Source organism: Mustela nivalis, assembly GCF_964662115.1.
Source record: "Mustela nivalis genome assembly, chromosome: 5".
Lineage (NCBI taxonomy): Eukaryota > Metazoa > Chordata > Mammalia > Carnivora > Mustelidae > Mustela > Mustela nivalis.
Genome location: NC_139024.1, coordinates 82075794 through 82096474, shown reverse-complemented (window position 1 = coordinate 82096474; position 20681 = coordinate 82075794). Strand labels below are relative to the sequence as shown.

At 36.7% G+C, this 20681-nt stretch overlaps 2 protein-coding genes across 3 annotated transcripts in view; one reads left to right on the top strand and one right to left on the bottom strand.

Annotated features, from left to right (window-relative positions):
* ZUP1 (zinc finger containing ubiquitin peptidase 1) overlaps positions 1-5071 on the bottom strand; it is a 28928-nt gene extending 23857 nt beyond the window's left edge. The window contains exons 1-2 of the mRNA XM_082732213.1: positions 4788-5071; positions 2916-3491 (exon numbers count right to left, since the gene is read on the bottom strand). Coding sequence (XP_082588339.1) covers positions 2916-3477 — 562 coding nt within the window. The 5' untranslated portion in view covers positions 3478-3491; positions 4788-5071. The remainder of the gene's footprint in view (positions 1-2915; positions 3492-4787) is intronic.
* A 2288-nt stretch (positions 5072-7359) lies between these two features.
* The window catches only part of KPNA5 (karyopherin subunit alpha 5), a 49978-nt gene continuing 36656 nt past the window's right edge, over positions 7360-20681 (top strand). For both annotated transcript variants that reach the window (XM_082730124.1, XM_082730125.1), the window contains exons 1-6: positions 7360-7634; positions 13755-13888; positions 15277-15378; positions 15480-15579; positions 16755-16849; positions 19395-19526. In XM_082730124.1, the coding sequence (XP_082586250.1) occupies positions 7631-7634; positions 13755-13888; positions 15277-15378; positions 15480-15579; positions 16755-16849; positions 19395-19526 (567 nt within the window). In that variant the 5' untranslated portion in view covers positions 7360-7630. The remainder of the gene's footprint in view (positions 7635-13754; positions 13889-15276; positions 15379-15479; positions 15580-16754; positions 16850-19394; positions 19527-20681) is intronic.

Here is a 20681-nt window from a genome sequence, read left to right as displayed (position 1 = left end):
TAAAGATGTTATCCAAAATATACAAAGAACTCTTAAAAATCAACAATAAGAAAACCAAAACCAGATTAAAATATGGGCTGAAGACCTTCACAGACACTTTACCAAAGAAGATACACAGATGGCAATTAAGCATACAAAAAGATAAATTCATGTTATAAGAGAGCACTTCAAATTAAATTAAGATGAGATACCACAACACAAATATTAGAACGGTCACAATCTGGAATGCTGACAGTACCAAATGCTGGTGAGGATGTGGAGCAACAGGAAATCTCACTCACTGCCACTGTGAAAGAGTCTGGCAGTTTCTTACTAAAATTAAACACACTATTATTATACAATCCATTAATCACATTCCTTGGTATTTACCCAAATGAACTGAAAATCTGTCCATATAAAAACCTGCATGTGGATATTTAAAGCAGCTTTATTCCTAACACCAAAACTTGGAAACAAGCAAGATGTTTTTCATAGGTGAATGAATAAATATACTGTGGTATATCCAGACAATGTAATATTACTCAGCTCTTAAAAAAAATAAAATAAAATAACTATCAAGCCATGAAAAGACATAAAGAAAAGCTTAAATGCATATTACTAAGTAAAAGAAATCAATTTGAAAAAGCTATATACTGCATGATTCCAATGACCTTCTGAAAAAGGCAAAAATCATAGTAGTAGAAAGATCTGTGATTGCCAGGGGTTAGGGTGGGGGAGGGATGACTAGGTGGATTTTTAGGGAAGTGAGACTATTCTGCATAACTAATATGATGGGTAGTTGTTATTACACATTTACCAAAATCTGTAGAATATACAACACCAAGAATGAATCTTAATGGAAACTACAGACTTTGGGTGATAATAATGGGCCAATGTAGATTCACTGAATATAACAAATGTATCATGTGGTACAGATATTGATTGTGGAGGAGGTTGTTAGTATATGAGGACAGTGGGTATATGGGTATTCTCTGTACTTTTTACTTAACTTTGCTATGAACCTGAAACTGCTCTAAAAAATAACATTTATTAATTTTAAAAAATGAATCTAGACACACTTTCCTTACATCTTTTAAAAAATTAACTCAAATGAATCACAGACTTAAATGTAAAATTCAAAACTATAAACCTTCTAGAAGATAACACAGGAAAGATGAGCTTGGGTTTGGTGATGAGTTTTTAGATATATCAAAAGCATAATCCATGAATGAAGAAATCAAGTAAGTAGCACTTTATTAAAAGTTAAAACTTCTGCTCTGTGAAAAACACTGTTAAGAGAATGAAAAGACAAGCTCCAAACTGAGAGAAGTATCTGCAAAACACGTATCTGATAAAAAACACATATCCAAAATAAAGAAATTACTCTTAAACTCAATAATAAAGAAAAAGAGATGATTCTAAATGTACTGTATGCAAGAAAAACTGAGCCTCCAAATACATAAAATACAGCCTGATAGAGCTGAAAGGGAAAATAGACGAATATGTAATTATAAGTGTGGATTTCAACAACCGCCTTTCAAAAACTGATAGAAATGCTAGACAGGAAATCAGAAAGGATACTGAAGACCTGAATACAAACAAAATGATCTAAATGAAAAATTTAGAATACTGAATCCAACAACAGCAGAATATATCTCTCTTTCCCAAGTGTCCATGGAATATGTACCAAGACAGATCATATACAGTATCTTGGCAGATAAAACAAGTTTCAACACATTTAAAAGAACTAAAATCATAGAGTGTGTTCTCTGATCATAAGGGTGTCAAACTCAGAACCACAGAAAATCAGAGTCCAAGACAGTTCAGATGCCAATGGGCTGGTGGTAAATAAAAGAATGCCCTCTGAAAAATGGACTCTGAGTACAGTCCTCCTCAGAAAGGTTCTAAAACTACTCTCAAAGTAGGTGAATTATTTATTAACTGAATCAGAAATTCTTTTCCACAACTGTATTTTTATAATAATAGTAAATGAACAATGTTATAAACTAAATTTAAAAAACACATTTGCTGGAGGCATAATATTCCACTGTATATATATATACACCATATCTTCTTTATCCATTCATCTGCTTTAGGGCATCTTAGCTCTTTCCATAGTTTGGTGACTGTGGCCATTGTTATTATGAACACTGGGGTACATATGGTCCTTTTGTTCACTACATCTGTATCTTTGGGGTAATACCTAGCAGTGCGATTGCAAGGTCATAGGTAGCTCTATTTTTAATTTCTTAAGGAATCTCCACAAGTTTTCCAAAGTGGTTGCACCAACTTGCATTCCTACCAACAGTTTAAGAGAGTTCCCCTTTCTCCACACCCTCTCCAACACTTGTTGTTTACTGTCTTGTTAATTTTGGCCATTCTAACTGGTATAAGGTGGTATCTCAGTGTGGTTTTGATTTGAATCTCCCTGATGACTAACGATGATGAACATTTCTTCATGTGTCTATTAGCCATTTGTATGTCTTCTTTGGATAAGTGTCTGTTCATATCTTCTGCCCATTTTTTGACGTGAATACTCAACTTTTGTATCAGCATGGACGGGACTGGAGGAGATTATGCTGAGTGAAATAAGTCAAGCAGAGAGGACATTGGGAGAAGGAGAGAAGAGAGTTGCGGGAAATCGTATGGGGAGACAAACCATGAGAGACTGTGGGCTCTGAGAAACAAACTAAGGGTTTTGGATGGGAGGGGAATGGGGGGGTTGGGTGAGCCTGGTGGTGGGTTTTAAGGAGGCCATGTATTACATGGAGCACTGGGTGTGATGCACAAACAATGAATCTTAGAACACTGAAAAAAATAAAGTTAAAAAAAAATAAAAAACACATTTGCAGTAATCTGATTTACAAACCAACATTTAGGACACCACATATTAAACTGACACTACTGTTAATTATCACATAAAGTGAGTATCTTACCTTCTGATGGAGTGTCTAAAAGATCGGCATGCTTTGTTTTCACATGATTTTCCATATCTTGACTACAATCTTCTATTCTTCCGCAGAACGGACATTCGGGAGAACTATACGTTGTTTCATAAATTGATCCTTTTATTTTAGATGGGTCACACTCTTTTTCCTTACTTTTAAGGAATTTTCTGGATTCAGTTAAGTTCTCTGAATAAAAGGTTTTATGTTCTAAAGTACCATCATTAGGCAGGCTTTGCGCTGAAATTTTTGGGTGATTAGATGCACAAGCTGAATGGACACTAGAATTAACTTCCGTTCTACACTGTAAGGTATTGTCCTTCCTGTTATCTGAAGTTCTAATCTGTATTGTATTGATCCTTGCAAAGCTTCTTTCTAGTTCATTTTGCTCAAAATGAGCAGTTTCAATATGAAAACACATTTCATCGTAATTCACACCTGACAACTTGCAAAATGGACATATAACTTCATTTTCCATGTGAACAATTAGCAGGTGAGCCTTCATGTCTGGTTCTGAGGTTACTGTTTCACCACAAATATCACAAGAAAGCATAGTACATCAGGTAGCTAGAAAAGAATACAATGTTATTTTAAGTTTGAAAGACTGGAGAAAAAAATGCATTCTATAAGATGATCTGAAACAAATTTTTAGGAAGTATCTATTTAAAACTGGATTATTTGAAGATACTTTCAATGTACTAAACTGTTCCTCAAATGTACAAACTTCATTATAAATCTCAATCAAAATTTCTCTACTGTATTTTGAATTTATGGTTTCAATAAAATAAAGGCAATAATAGTTCAAATTAAAATAAATAATTTTAAATATATTTCAAAAAACATGTCTGGTGTGAGGTCGAGAAGAAAATAATGTTTATAAAATTGCCCAAGTATGGTATTTAAGAGAAAACTAAAAGAAATCTTAACAATTGATCTATCTGAATACAGAAACTTAAAGGTTTTAACAATGGGGAGGGTAAATAAACACAGCTTAATAAAATAAGTTAACAGTTAAAGAGCTTTAGCTATATCAAAGTAATTTAAGTAGCATAATTATCCTCCTATATAGAGGAAACCCTCGCTCAGATAGATCACCGAGGTCAGAAAATGGTGAGCCAAATGCTAACCCAATCAGGCTCCAAACACTGTCCTCTCAACCCAAAGAATAAAAAGAGCGTCTATGGTAGCAAAGAGCACAGATTCCAGAACAAAGAGAACTGGAATGCAATCTCACATTTCAGAATTTAGGTAAGATAGCTCATGTCTTTGAGCATCGGTCTATAAAATGAATTGTACTAAACCAGCCATCACTTTAGGGTTTTATGGACTAATAGAAATACTGGGTACGGACAAAAGCTGATTTTGTTAAGAATTTTTAAAATCAATCACAGCCACAACCTTCTTATGTTGTTCAGCTAAGGACTATTTAAAAACAAAAGGGGGGGGGGGAGGAAACCATTCCCATTATTTGAATAAATTTAGCTTTATAAGAACTTCCTGCATTGTCCTTATGTTTCTTATTCTCTTTTAAACAAGTGAAAATAGTTTCTGATTTTAGAAGGAAACTCTCCCAAACCACCAGTGGAAAGAACGTCATATCCAGTTTCTTATCTTCCCGGGGCTAGACAGAGGGATACGCTTGAACTCCCAAATACTCTGATCAGGACAAGTGGTTGAGAGATTTAAGGAGAATGTGACAGGTGCCAGGCTGAGCAGACTGTGAGAGAAGCCGTAAGGGCCGCATGCCAAAGGCCCACTCTGCCCAAGAGTCCGCGCCAACTTCCAGGACCCGAAACCGGGTCCAGACACTGACTGGTCATAGTGGAGGCCGGGGGAATATGGGAAGGGACCATTAGTTCCTACCGGCCCAAAGATCCGGCCGCGGCCACACTGCCTGATTATCGTGGGCTTCCTCTTCGGGTCGGCCGCCGACACCGTCTCGCTCTCCCGCAGAGAGACTTTCAACGTCGATTACCTTTCCCGGCCCGGCAGACTAGGACGCACAGGCCCTCTCTACACCCTGAGAGTCACAGTTAACCAAGAAACAAACCAGCGCCTCCAAAATACTTTCACTTCCATCCTCACATTCAAAAAACGCTTTTTCTCGGTACCCCCGGAAGGAAAAGGCGCCCAGCATGCACTGCTCCACGCTAGTCTGTGTTGTGGTGTTTTCTGGGAGTCGTAGTCTTTTTTGCATCATCGGTTCCCGGTGCTGACTCCTAATTTACTAGGAGACACACAAGGCTCTGAGAATTTTCAGAATGAATTCCTACGACGGGAGCTAAGACATTACACGAGTGCACAATACCCTAGGGCCCAACTGCCACGGTATGTCAAGACAGGGGCCAAATCATGTAGACTCTTATAGAGAACTATTGGAATATTTAAACAAGAGAGTGGCATAATTTGATAATGTACGGTATATTTGGGGTTTTGTGGTTCATCAAGGCAGACTGAACATGTACATCTATATTCTCTGCCTCTCAAAATCTACTAAAATGACCGAATAAAACTAATAAAAATAAATGCTAATGAGATTTTAATAACATTTGAAAGCTAGAAAAAGAATGCATGAGTAGTAACTAACTTGGCTAAGAGAAGTCAACAAAAATAAATCAGTTTATACATCAGAATTCTGGAAATGTTCAAAAATTAAAGACCATATGCTTCTAAAAAACATATTAAAATTGGGCCTGAAAAGAGGAACACTTTGCGTAAAACTCTCAATAAGGAGCAGTTAGCTCCCTACCTCCAGATTTCCTCATTACCAGCTTGCCAAGTGACTGATCCTTCCTTCCAAGACAGAAGACGATAGGTTTGGTTTCATAAAGAAAATTAATCAGAAAGACTATTAAGTCAGAAATGCACAGCTTAGAGTTGCGGAGAGGGAGAGTCAAGGTGTTGGAATATAAGTGTAGAATAGTGCAAACTAAATACTGAATTATGAGGCTAACCACACCCCCCCCCATCACATTCTGATGTCAGGAGATTAGAAAATTCCTCTCCAGGGCAAATTATTGGTCAGGGAGAAAAGACCTACAGATAAAGACTTTTAGAAAGTCTTCCAATGAAGACTCCATCAAGATCTCAACAGCTGGCAAGTAAACAGTCAGCAGATACACAAGTTTACAATAGTTTTCTTTAGTGTCTCAGTCTTAAATATGAATAGATACTCAAGGATCACTGGGCATTAGAGTATGGCTGTGGCAAGAAAGACGAAAGCCAAAATGATCAAAAAGGAAAAACACTCTAAAGAATCAGAGACTGTGAATGGAGGAGAAAAAAAATACTTAGAGGAAACTACAAGATCTCCAGAGAGACATTAGAAAAAAGATTTAATTCCTGAATCAAAAATAAGAAATAGCTCTTGGGATTAAAAATACAATAGCAAAATTTAAAAAAAACACAACATCAGAATCTATCAATCTATCTAATCCAGAGCTGGAATATAACCTAAGGAATTTCTCAGAAATCAAAAAGAACAAGAGATAAAAAACAGGATCTTCCTCAGGGCAGGAATCACACGTATTGTTTATCTTCTATATTCTAGAAGACAGTCTCTTTTCAGTGCTGTTTGTTGAACTCCAAGATGGATTACAAAGCTTATGTGTGTATAATCATTTAGAATTCCTTATTTGGAGTTATTTATTTCTTATATCAATGACTACCTTTTTGTTAGAAATCCACAGATGTTATAGAATCCAAATTTTAGGGGTGGGATTATGGACATTGGGGAGGGTATGTGCTTTGGTGAGTGCTGTGAAGTATGTAAACCTGGTGATTCACAGACCTGTACCCCTGGGGATAAAAATATATGTTTATAAAAAATAAAAAATTATATTTAAAAAAAATAGATAACATGGTAAAAAAAAAAAAAGAATCCAAATTTTAAATAAATGGCAAATTCCAAAGCTTGAAATGAATGAGCAGGACATACAGGAAGAGGTTAATGCAGCTGAAGAAGAGCCTCTGTAAAGATCCACGAGGTTGGAATTTTTTTTTTAAAGATTTTATTTATTTATTTGACAGACAGAGATCACAAGTAGGCAGAGAGGCAGGCAGAGAAAGAGAAGGAAGCAGGCTCCCTGCTGAGCAGAGAGCCCGATGCGGGGCTCTCGATCCCAGGACCCTGGAATCATGACCTGAGCGGAAGGCAGAGGCTTTAACCCACTGAGCCACCCAGACGCCCCACGAGGTTGGAATTTTTCCGTTGTGTATGCTATAGCAGCTCTAATATCTAAAACAGTGTCTAGCACAGATCAGGCCTTCCATCAATACTATCTTGTAGGATGAATGAATGAATAAACAAACTAAACCAACGAATGAGTGAATGAATGAGAGCTCGCACAGAGGACTAGGGCAGTCTAACACACCGCAAGCACCGCGTCCGCGCAGGTTTAAAATTCCGGAGGCAGTGCAGGAGCCGGCTCCTCCTCCTTCGGTGGGTGGAGCTGCAACGCTCGCTGCTCTCCGCCCCTCTACCGGCGGGTGCAGCTGCCGCCGCCACCACTGCGGTCGCCGCATGCAAGGGCTTCTGGGAGCCGAGCTTCGGGGTCTCGGGGAAGGGGCGCAGGTAGCCGCCATCTTGAGCTGCGAACCTTGTCGCTACGTTCAACGCTAGGGGCGGAGTGGCGACCCTACTGTTACCTGCAGCGGACGCAGCAACCGGGAACTGGGAAGTTAAGGCATCGGGTACTGCCACATTAATGGGTAAGTGGGAGTGACACAGGCCAGTTCGGGTGAACCTCGGGCTTGGTCCCTTTGGGAGTTACTGGTACCGGGGGCCACTGTTTTTATTTACCCCTTCTCTGCGAAAGCTTGAGGACCAGGCCATGCTGCCGGGTTTTTTCCCCTCAGGTTCCCGAGGGAGACCGCGGTGGCGGGGGCGTGGCAGCCGGACCTATTCCTTACTGACGCGAAGGTGCGGGGAATACAGATCCTCGCAGGCAGCCAGGCTGGCCTTCGGAGGGATCCTTAAACGGCCGAGCTCATCCTCCTGCGGTTCGGCTTCTCCGTGCCTTGGTAGTTCCTGTTCCCGGTACACGGGCTTGTCAGTCGTTGCCCTTCACTCCAGGGTCTCGGCGTCTGTGTGAGCCCAGCAGCAGCGTATTAGTTCCAGTTTCCAGAATACGGCAGGGGTGGCTCTGGGGCTGGGGGCGGGGAGGGCTACTTGTCGCACCGTCGCGGTCGCCCGCTGCCCTCCTCCACCTGGATGCAGGTGCCTCGGAGGGCTGTGTGGACGTCGGCAGGGGTGGGTTAATAACCTGTCAGCTCCCTTCCAAGATGAAAATTAAGTGTTTCCGCGGTAATGCATAAGAGATAAAGGATTTGAAAGCTGTGAAGCGGGATAGTGATACTTCAAAAATATACATCAGCATTCACTCTTTGGCTTTTAAAACATTTTTAAAAAACAAACCTCTGACTTGATGTCTCTTAATTACAACACTTAGGACTCATATTCTGTAAGAGAGCGACTTTCTTCCTTGGTAAGAAACAGCTCTATCCTTTCTGTCTTTAAGTCCTAAGGGCGGGCTCAGCACACTTACCCTTTTGTACCTGTTACGATGTTACTAATAGGCACCCAAACCGGAGAAATGGAGACTTCCGGGCACAAGAAATTCCGTTAATAGGTACTAGAAAAAGTTCAAATTCCAGTTAGTCTCCCAGCCTCAAAACAGTTTTCCAAAGAGCTGGGTGAAAAATAAGCTTATGACTGAAAACAAGCAAACAAACAACCCAACCCTCTGTTGGGGATTCAGAGCATCTGAATAGTATTTCTTATATTTAAAATAACTTGTATGAGATGGCAACCTTTGAAATATAGCCTTTAAAGTTATTTTCCAGAAAAGGGAACAATCCTGTTGGGTCAGGCACCTTTCGAGATGATTTTTCTTGGTCTTTATGTCCGCTTTAAGACAACTGCAGTGAGGATTGCAGGTGTTATTAAATAAAAAGTTAGTACGACATCAGAAAAAGGAACAAATGATATTTGAGCTGTTCAGAGTGGATTTTATTTGGTTAACATATTTATGTAAAGGTTTTAGTGTGGTCACTTGAATTAAAGGTTTTAGAAGAAGTATCCAGTGTGTAGGTTGTGGAGGCATAGGTAATTGAATCAGATATGGGGGGAAGGTATTAGAACTTGTTTCTTTACCTTTTAAAACTATTCCTTTCTAAAAATTTTCTAATTAATTAATTAATTAATTGTTACTTTGTTCAGTTAGCCAGATTACAGTGCATCATTAGTTTTTATGGTAGTGTTCAGTGATTCATTAGTTACATGTAACACCCAGTGCTCATCACAACACATGCCCTCCTTTAATTTTATAATGGGTTAGATTATTATATTAGTAATACTTACATATAAATAAACATTGAGGATGAATGCAGAAATAAATTTTGCACATGTGAGGATGTGTGATCACAAATGGTTAGAGAGGGGCACCTGGGAGGCTCAGTTGTTAAGCATCTGCCTTTGGCTTGGGTCATGATCCCAGGGTGGTGGGATGGAGCCCCGCATCTGGCTCCCTGCTTGTCAGGAAGCCTCCTTCTCCTTCTCCCACTCCCCCTGCTTGTGTTCCCTCTCTCTCCTCTGTCAAATAAATGAATAAAATCTTAAAACAAAAACGGTTACATGCCAATGGCCTCGAAAAGCCTAATGTAAGTGGTAAGTATTAAGAGGTTTATTACTGTGAACATTTCATTTTGCTAGAATATTTTATACTTATTGAGCATAATTCAACAACTAATGTTGAAGCCCAGTTTGCTCTGCAGTGAACTCATCTCTGTTATTCCCTTCCTAGAGCCTAAGTTGTTATATGAGACAGTTTTTATATATGAAATACTTAGGGAATAATGCTGAACATTGTTATTAATAAAGTTAGATTAAGCTATTTCTTTTTTTTTTTAAGATTAAGCTATTTCTAATTGTAAGTATTTGTAGGTCTACCCAGTATTGTTGATCAGTTCATTGAATATTTAAGGATATTATAAATATTATAAATTATAAATATTATAATTATAATAAATAAGTATATTTTAAATATATAAATATAATAAATAAGTATATTATAAGTATACTTAAATTGCTAGAATGTACATGTGTTAGGTTCAAAGGCACAAAGTACTTTTTTAAATCATTCTGAAGGGTTCAGCCTATTCCATTCTACTTTTAGCTCTACCACTAATGAAATTTTTCTCCCTATCTTTACCAGTGACCTAATTATCCAGTCTTATGCCTCATGTGGTACTTGGCTTATTGTAGGCACTTATATTTGCTGGATGAATCAGTGAATGAATAAATGGAGTGGCTTATTTTTAGTGCTACTACAAATGAAATACTCCTTGTCTTTTGAATTCCTTTCTCTTTCATGACTCTTACTTCTGATTAGCTGACCTACTTCTTTTTGGTTTCTGTTGCTCTTTCCTTTTCCCACTCAAATGTAAACAAACATTCTAGAAATTTCTCCCCTAGCTCAGTTAGGACTCTTCCTGAGTTTTGACCCATACTTTTTTTTTTTAAGACTTTATTTTATTTGACAGAGAGAGCATTGGCAAGGGGAGTTGCAGGCAGAGGAAGAGGAAGAAGCAGGCTACTCGCTGAGCAGGGAGCCTGACATGGGGCTTCATCCCAGGACCCTGGGATCATGATCCTAGCCAAAAGCTTAACCGACTGAGCCACTCCTTGACCCATACTTTTAACCATCTATAGGTCTTAATCTCCTGTGTGTGCCCCATAAGTATAATACGTTTAAGTATAATACGTTTAAAATGAAAGGTACTATACATCTATTAGAATGGCTACAATTACCAACAAAATCTGACAATGCCAAGTGTTGGCAGAGCATAGAACAACAGGAAGTCTTATACATTGCTGATGGAATACTTTGCATTTTGGCAGCTTCTTATAAAATGTGAAGCATACACTTGCCATATTATCCATCAGTCCTAATTCTAGATATTTACCCAAGACAAATGAAAACTTATATTTACACAAAAACCTGTGCATGAATATTTATACAGGCTTATTCATAACTGCACTAAGCTAGAGGCAACCTAAATGTCCTTCAACTAATGAATGGACAAACCGGCATATCTATGCAATAGAATACTACTCAACAATAAGAAGGAATAAATAACCAATGCATGCCAACAGTATGGATTTCACAAATAACACTATGCTAAATAAAAGTAGCCAGTTTAAGACTATATACTGTTATTATTTCATTTATGTGAAATTCAGGAAAGGTCAGAACTATGAAGGTATAGAACCAATGAGTGGTTACCAGGTATTAAGAATGGGAGAGGGGTTAATAGGAGCAGCATGACCACATTTTTTAGGGGTCATGGAGTAGTGTCTTGATTGTGAAAGTTTTATGCCTGTGCATTTGTCACATTCATAGAACTTTGTATCAAAAGAGTGATTTTTTCTTTCTTTCTTTGCTATATATAATTTAAATATAAATTGAAAAAAGGGACTCCTGGGTGGCTCAGTCAGTTAAGCGGCTGCCTTCCTGGCTCAGGTCAAGATCCCAGGGTCCTGGAATAAAGTCCTGCATCTGGCTCCTTGCTCAGGGAGGAGCCTGCTTCAATCTCTGCCTGTCGCTCTCTCTCTGACAAATAAATAAAGTCTTTAAAAATTTTAAAAATAAAACAACTCATTGTTTTCATCTCAAAAACAAGGAGGCAACCAAACAAAACCCTCACTTTGATACTCCATCTTTATTCCTTGTCTTGACTTATTTTGTTACTGTACTGAAATAGATCAAGCTATATTGGAGTCATCCTAAACTCCTTTTTTTTTTTTTTAGATTATTTATTTATTTATTTATTTTACACACACACACACACACACACACACACAGACACACACACACACAGAACACAAGCAGGGGGAGTAGGAGAGGGAGAAGCAGACTTCCAGCTGAGCAAGGGAGCCTGATGTTGGCCTTAATCCCTGGGATCACTACCTGAGCCGAAGGCAGAAGCTTAATTGAGCCACCCAGGAGCCCTAAACTCTTTTTTCTTCTTTACCACATTTTTCTTACATTTATTTGGTCTCTAATTCTTATTAAATCAATTTCTACAATATTTCTGAAATCAACCAGTCTTCCATATTTCCAGTGTAGCTGCTAATTTAGTTCAGATCTTCATCAAAGTTCAAGACAATCTTCTCTTTAATTTTTTCAGTTGTTACTTAGGATCATGTCCAAATTTCTCAACCTCGTTGCACGAACCATGTGTTCTTAGTTACCTTTATAGCTTTATCTCCTGTGTTTTCTCCCACAAATCTTGTTTAGGCACACTTAGTCTCTTACTGCTTTGTATTTGTGCCAGTCTTCTGCAAGAACTCTTTGCCTTGACATACAGTCCTCTGCTTGAGATACTTATTCCTTCCCGATTTTTCCTTTTCATTCTCTTCCCTGACAAATTCTTGCTCTTTTAAGATAACTTTCAGAACTCCCTAAAGCACAGTTAGTTGCTATGTCTTCTTTGCTCTCACAGGATTTAATGCATATGTTTTAGTGTACTTTACTACTTACAGTATAATTTACCAGTTCATTAGTCTATCTTCAACATCAGAGATGGCAGATAAATGCCAGCCTTTCTTTTTCTGCTTTTTACTTCATAAGTGTTAATTGATCACAACACTCTCTGGTTTCTGAAAGTAAAATTATATTATTTTAAATGTAAAGTGTTATATAAAATATTGTAAATATACTTGTAAGAATATGTTTACATAAATGTTAATGCGTTCAAATACATTTATAATAAAACTACTTAAAAATAAAGTATACAAATATTTCAGTATTTATTTTTTTTTTTAAGATTTTATTTATTTATTTGATAGATAGAGATCACAAGTAGTCAGGGAGGCAGGCAGGGAGAGAGGAGGAAGCAGGCTTCCCGCAGAGCAGAGAGCCTGATGCGGGGCTCGATCCCAGGACCCTGAGACCATGACCTGAGCCAAAGGCAGAGGCTTTAACCCACTGAGCCACCCAGGTGCCCCAGTATTTCAGTATTTTTTTTTTTAAAGATTTTATTTATTTATTTGAGAGAGAGACAGTGAGAGAGAACATGCGCAAGGAGAAGGCCAGAGGGAGAAGCAGACTTCCCATGGAGCTGGGAGCCCGATGTGGGACTCGATCCCGGGACTCCAGGATCATGACCTGAGCTGAAGGCAGTCGTCCAACCAACTGAGCCACCCAGGCGCCCAGTATTTCAGTATTTAAAAAGAAGTAATTATACCCTTGTATTGCAAATTAGTATTGCAGTCATGACTGAAGTCATGAGCCATGCAACCTTAGTTCCGAAGACAGCACCTTAAGTAAATGAAAGAAGCCAGACCCCCCAAAATATTTGCGGGATGCTTATTGAAGCCTAATAATATATTCCATTGAAAATAGAGATACTTCACTCACTCTGGCTATCTTTTGATCTTGCCAAGAGTTGTAATTTTAAAGTTTTTTACCCAACTACTTTATGATTGATTATATCCTGGCAGACAGTGATTTTAAGATGCATCCCTCTTCCGAAAGGTTAAAACTCCAGGCATTGGGGAGTGCATCTTAAAATCAGTGAAATTAGGATAATGACTTTATCTGTGTTTAGACCAAAATCTGTTATTTGTTTGATAATTTAGTCCAAAAATTTTGGTTACTTTGCTCCAATATTGATGTGGGAATGAGGGAATGTATTCTTTGAACGTAATGTTCAGAATTAATTTTGTCAATCTGTTTAAGCAGTAAGCATGAACTTAGTTTACCTAGTAAACATCACATGTTGTTTTGAGAATTATCAGTATATGTTTTCTTCTCTCCTAACCTCAAGATGCAATGGCTAGTCCAGGGAAAGATAACTATAGAATGAAAAGTTACAAGAATAAAGCCCTAAATCCCCAAGAAATGCGTAGACGAAGAGAAGAAGAAGGAATACAGCTTCGAAAACAAAAAAGGGAAGAGCAGGTGGGTGTTTTAAAATATTTAAATCTATTTAATACAGACACATTATATAGCTTTTAGAAGTTACATTATCATTGCTTATTTTTAGATAATTTAAAATGATAAAGTATTTTTAGGAAATTGAATATCAATCTATTTATTAGACTCCAGGAATACTTCATGAATCAGAATTGTGTGCTGTTTTTAATCACTGAGAGGAACAACTTTTCTGTTTTATTGATAAGCCTTTTATCTTAATCATATTTTATCCCAGTGTTAAGAAATTTTTACTCTTAAGCCTATTTAGATCACTTCCATTTGTCACTACCAGATTTGCCCACTACCCCCCAAAAAACCATAATATTTATTTGTTGCTTTGTGGGTTTTCACAGTTCTTGCTCCTAAGTTAATTACAGTCCTCTACCTATGCTACTCATACTGTTCCTTCTATAGTTCAGCCAGCTAGCTCTCTTAGCCTTCTCTGTTTTGAACTTTGTGTATGTGACATAAGGAATAGAAAAATCCTTTAAAAGAATATATCTCAACATTTTTCATTCCAAGATACACTTAAATTTAGAAGTGTTTATATTAAGAGGGTATAGTCCTCACATGTGTGAATTAAAAACTAATGTGTAGAAAGTACTAGCAATGATGAAAGTAGAGAAAGGCCTGTTTTAGAAATATGATTTGTCATCTTCCTATCTATAGTATCTAGCATACTCCCTACTTTATTACATTAAGGACTCAAAAAATCTATTGGATGATTAGAAGGAATTGTATACTATTTGAAGAAGAGCAGTATTTCTTTAGCTATCAGAAAGAATATACCAGATTTTTTTTTTACCTATTTTGATATAGAAAATGTATCCATAAATTCCCCTCAGTGATGTTACTCTGCTTCACTCCTCCTCTCTCTCTCTCTTTTTTAAAATTTTTATTCATTCCCAAAATAAAAAGGATAGGGCCATATTTCCTCAGAGTTGTTCTCTGCTCCTTATTAATCTGTAATTTGTTTGTTAATATACCACAATATTTCTCCCATATAACTAATTTGGTTTTTTATTAAGATTTTCTTGGAAAAATTCTTAGATATCGCATATATCACTGTGAGCATATGTACTTTTTCAAATTCTATTAAAAGTAAATGTGTACTCTACTTATGGGAGGCCATTGGTAAAAGACCTGAGAATAAGAATTGACCCAAAATGGTCTGCTCGTAAGAGCTAACCAAGTCAGGAGAGTTTAACTTCTCAAAGATAATTTAGATCTTCATGGTATAGTGATTGAGAAATAGTAAATATGTAGAATTTTAAATCGTTTTGTTTTGTTCACATAAATGAAAAATATAATTCTATGGGAATTCAGTGTTTTATGGAAAGCCCAGTGTATAAAGTTATTTCTCTTTATTACAGTTGTTCAAACGCAGAAATGTCTCTTTGCCCAGAAACGATGAGTCTATGCTAGAAAGTCCTATCCAGGATCCAGATATCAGTTCCACTGTCCCCATTCCAGAGGTAGATTTTACAAAAATGTATTTCAAATTATACTTCAACAGTATTTCATACAACAGTTATTCATGCAAAATATTAAGTGTTGTTATATTTTCTGTTTTTAGGAAGAAGTTATCACCACAGATATGGTTCAGATGATTTTTTCTAACAATGCTGATCAGCAGCTAACAGCAACACAGAAATTTAGAAAGCTGCTTTCCAAAGGCAAGAATTATTTTCAAGTATGCTTATTTGATATTAAAAGGTTCTGAGAGTTTTATTTATTAGATATTTTTAATTTTAAGACATCATCATCTTCAGTAAGACAGTAGGTCTTAATTTTTCTTGAAAATATACTTGTAAGGAATATCTATTTTTTTTTTTAAAGATTTTATTTATTTGACAGAGATCACAAGTAGGCAGAGAAGCAGGCAGAGAGAGAGGAGGACGCAGGCTCCTTGCGGAGCAGAGAGCCTGATGTGGGGCTCGATCCCAGGACCCTGGGATCATGACCCGAGCCGAAGGCAGAGGCTTTAACCCGCTGAGCCACCCAGGCATATTTTTTTATAAAGTGTATTTTTATAAAGTGTATTTATTTATTTTAAGTAGACTCCATGCCCAATGTGGGGCTTGAACTCACAACCCCGAGATCTAGTCACTTGTTCTACTGACTGAGCCATACAGGGAACCCTAAAGGAGGTCTTTTTTATCCTTTTTGTTAGATAAATATGGAACACTAACAGAATATCCTAGGGAACCACAAGAGCATACTTTTTGTTGAGAAGGAAGAGTTGTTGATACTTAGGTTGTCAGTAGCTGAAATATCTTGGTTTTAATTTTGCATATTTTTGTTTTAAAATTTCTTAGAGATTTTATGACTCTCAAAAGCCCTCTGCATTTCATGAAAATTTATGAAGAATCCTACATAGTCCAGTAGGTTTTCTGTGAATAATGAATGATACCTTCACAGAACAGAATATCATTTAGTTGAGAAGTATTAGATAATGGTTGATAGGGAAGGAGACATCTCTGGAAAATGAGGTATTCTTATACAGGATTAGGGGGAAGATTATCTATCAGTTGGTGTTTTGAGTATTAGACTGAAATACTCCATTTGTGAAGATGACCTTCTAAATATCCTTCAACTTAAAGTACTAAATATTTGTGTAGGCAGTATTTTAAAATTTTTTTTACTGTGATTAATGAAAAAGAATTTGCTTTCCAATAAGGACTGCATTTTTGAGAATATTTGTTTACTTCAGTTAAACTCACCTGAGGCTTTTAAACTTGGTCAGTGAAACCTAGGAAAGATTTATTTTATGCATCCTGTTAATTGACACAGGGACCAGGTTATTATCTCTCTGTGCCTATAAATAACTTAATTCTTTTTAAATTTTTAGAACCTAATCCACCAATTGATCAGGTTATACAGAAACCAGGAGTTGTACAGAGATTTGTGAAATTTCTTGAAAGAAATGAAAATTGTACTTTACAGGTGAGTTCTAAAGTTTTCTTTCTTAATCTCTTTCCAGAAATAACGTGATTAAAGTTTCTAGTGAACTTCTACAATACTAAATATATTGTAAGCATTCAGGAAATACTTGGCAATTAAAGGAAAAGGTAGTGCCATTCGTCTTCCCGTAGTCATGTTTGCAATGCTAGTTTTTTGTAGGAACTGCTTCATTAAAACAATTTTGAGAAAACTATATAAAATCATTCATAATGTTCATAAAAATTTTGTAGTTGTCAACTTTTAGTAAATTTTTCATTTTAGAAAACCTCAAATTAAAATGTTAATGGGTAAATTTTTTTTGGCTCTTAGCTAATAAGGGTTATAACTTTTTAGTATAAACTCTTTTACCTTTTAAAACATTTTTATCTGATTAGCTTTTAAAAAAAAAAATCAGTAAAATCAACTAAAATGTGACCAAAGTTAGGTTTGTCCAAATGAGCATTGCTTCTCAGCTATACTGTAATGGCCCTTGTAAGATGTCTTCCAAATAATTGGCTGCTAATAGTAAATTACTGAATTTTGCAAATATTTACTGTTTTTTTTTTTTAAGAAAGATTGCTTTTCCTGATCATTGCTATGTATATTCTTAAGTAGGAATACAATGTGGAATTTTATCTATCAGGAATTGCTCAGGAGCTGCACCTAGTTTACCAGTGCTATTGTCAGTAATGGAAGATTGTTACTAGTATTTGAGTAATAGTTGTTGAAATTACAACTTAGAATAGTGTTCCACATATTTGAGTAATTTGGGAAAGCTCCTCACACTTTAGATAAGAAGCAAAGAAATGTGTTACACACATGAATATTACCTATCATGATTTTTATGCTGAAAAATTTTGAGAGTGTTTACGATAAGGATGTCTGAGGAAAAAGCCACTTTGTGCTATATATAGTAATACTGTCCATTATTTTTCAAGGTCTTTAGGTATAATCTGTAAGGACTATAGGTCATGATTTTTAGTCCATTTGCTTTCTATTTAAGCCTCAAGTCCAGACTAAAACCCAAGCCTCCTGATACTTAATTATTTGGCTTTTTAGTTATAAATGAATGAAAGAGGAAATGAGTAAATACAAATAAATAAAATCGAGTGATAGTTTTAGCCATATATTGTGTGTAAGGCATTATATTACAAAATTAAAATGTTTTTACTTTTTATAAATTTTATTTTTAATATATTTTTTATATTTTTATTTAAAATATTGTATTTATTTATTAAAATAACAAAATTAAAATAATAAAATTTTATTTTATTAATCATAGTGCTATGTACCTTTCATGTGAAAAGTTGTCTGTGCCAAATATTTTTGAAGTTATGGTCACTCTTTAGTTTGCCGGTGGATTTATAGATCATTTTCAGTACTTTGCTAGTTTATTGTTTTGGGAGCCATGGGTTGAATTTTCTGTGTCTTGTGTTACAAATCCATCACATTTAAGTATATTCAGATTTAAGTGGAATTGATATGAATGACTTTTCAGAGGTTCTACTGCTTACAGGAATACAAGTCCTGCCTGTGGCTCTGCTAATAGTGAATTCTTTGAACAAATCATCTAAGTCTCTGGACTTCTAATTAATTTCTTAAATGAGGTTGGAACTAGGTGATCCATCTCTAGGGAATCAAAAGTACCTTTTAAGATTCTAAGTTCCATAAATGCACTGTTGCTTTTATTTTTTTTTTAATATTAATTTATTTATTTTCAGCCTAACAGTATTCATTATTTTTTCACCACACCCAGTGCTTCATGCAATCCGTGCCCTCCTTAATACCCACCACCTGGTACCCCAACCTCCCACCCCACTGCCACTTCAAACCCCTCAGATTGTTTTTCAGAGTCCATAGTCTCTCATGATTCACCTCCCCTTCCAATTTACCCCAACTCCCTTCTCCTCTCTAACTCCTCATGTCCTCCATGCTTTTTGTTATGCTCCAAAAGTAAGTGAAACCATATGATAATTGATTCTCTCTGCTTGACTTATTTCACTCAGCATAATCTCTTCCAGCCCTATCCGTGTTGCTACAAAAGTTGGGTATTCATCCTTTCTGATGGAGGCATAATACTCCATAGTGTATTTGGACCACATTTTCCTTATCCATTCGTCCATTGAAGGGCATCTTGGTTCTTTCCATAGTCTGGCGACCATGGCCATTGCTGCTATAAACATTGGGGTGCAGATGGCCCTTCTTTTCATGTTCTTTTAAGTAGTGTCTCATTAGTTTTAAACTGCTTGCTTTAGGACACTTGGCTCTCTAAATAGTAAGCATTAGGAGTTCTGTGAAATACAACTTCAGATGTGTTCATTTATTGTTCATGATTTTGAAAATTTTCATTACAGTCTCAGTTTCATTTTTCCAGATTGAGTCCTGTTTTTAAAACCAAGGGTTTTTATTTATGAAATCTGATTAATCTTATTAATCATAAATCAGTCTTTAAAGGCTTGTCCAGCTAACCCTTTATTCCCTCTCTTCTTCCCTTTTTTTCTGACATTTCTTTGGTGCTTTCATTTATTCTACCTTTGTTTTTCCTTAGTTTGAAGCTGCATGGGCATTAACTAATATAGCATCTGGAACTTTTCTGCATACCAAGGTAGTGATTGAAACTGGGGCTGTTCCAATTTTTATCAAACTTCTTAATTCAGAGCATGAAGATGTGCAAGAGCAGGTATGTTTCTAATCTGAATGGTTATATTTACTAGATTTTTATGTTCTCTTGAGAGTTGCTTGTGCATTGCGTTTGTTAAAATACAGTAATTCCTCTTCAGTGTCAAATTAGAAGGAAGCCAGAATGCACTGTCTCAGGCATAATCCTGGGTTCTCTGTAGGTGTGATGTCAGGTATCAGAAATTACTATTCCCGGGACGCCTGGGTGGCTCAGTTGGTTAAGCAGCTGCCTTCGGCTCAGGTCATGATCCCAGCGTCCTGGGATCGAGTCCCACATCGGGCTCCTTGCTCGGCAGGGAGCCTGCTTCTCCCTCTGCCTCTGCCTGCCATTCTGTCTGCCTGTGCTTGCTCTCTCCCCCTCTCTCTCTCTGATAAATAAATAAAATCTTAAAAAAAAAAAAAAAAAAGAAATTACTATTCCCATGTATAAAAAAGCATACTGAGACTCAGAAAAGTTAGTAATCTACCTAGTCACAGTGGATGGCTGAACTAAGTTTTAAACCTGGGCTGGTCTGACTCCTTATTCTTTGCATGTACATAGATTATTTTGTTACTTCTTTCTAAAATATCAAAAATTTTTTAAGCCCTTAGTTGATTTGCTCTTTTATTTATTTTTACTTTTTTAAATTATTTTTATTAGCATATAATTTATTATTGCCCTAGGGCTACATTTCTGTGAATCGTCAGGCTTACATATTTCACAGCACTCACCATATCACATACCCTCCCCAGTGTCCATAACCCAGCTACCCTCTCCATATCCTTCCTCCCCCCTAGCAACCCTCAGTTTGTTTTGTGAGATTAAGAGTCTCTTATGGTTTGTCTCCCTCCTGATTCCTAATGTGGCTTTTTATTTTCTTTAATTTTTATTTATTTATTTATTTTTAAAAGATTTTATTTATTTATTTGACAGACAGGGATCACAAGTAAGCAGAGAGTAAGGCAGAGAGAGAGGAAGGAAAGCAGGCTTCCCACTAAGCAGAGAGCCCGATGCGGGGCTTGATCCCAGGACCCTGGAATCGTGACCTGAGCCGAAGGCAGAGGCTTTAACCCACTGAGCCACCCAAGTGCCCCCCTAATGTAACTTTTTAAATAGACATGATAAATTCTCACAGTTGTTGCAAGAGGGAAAATTTAATCACATTTACTTTGTACC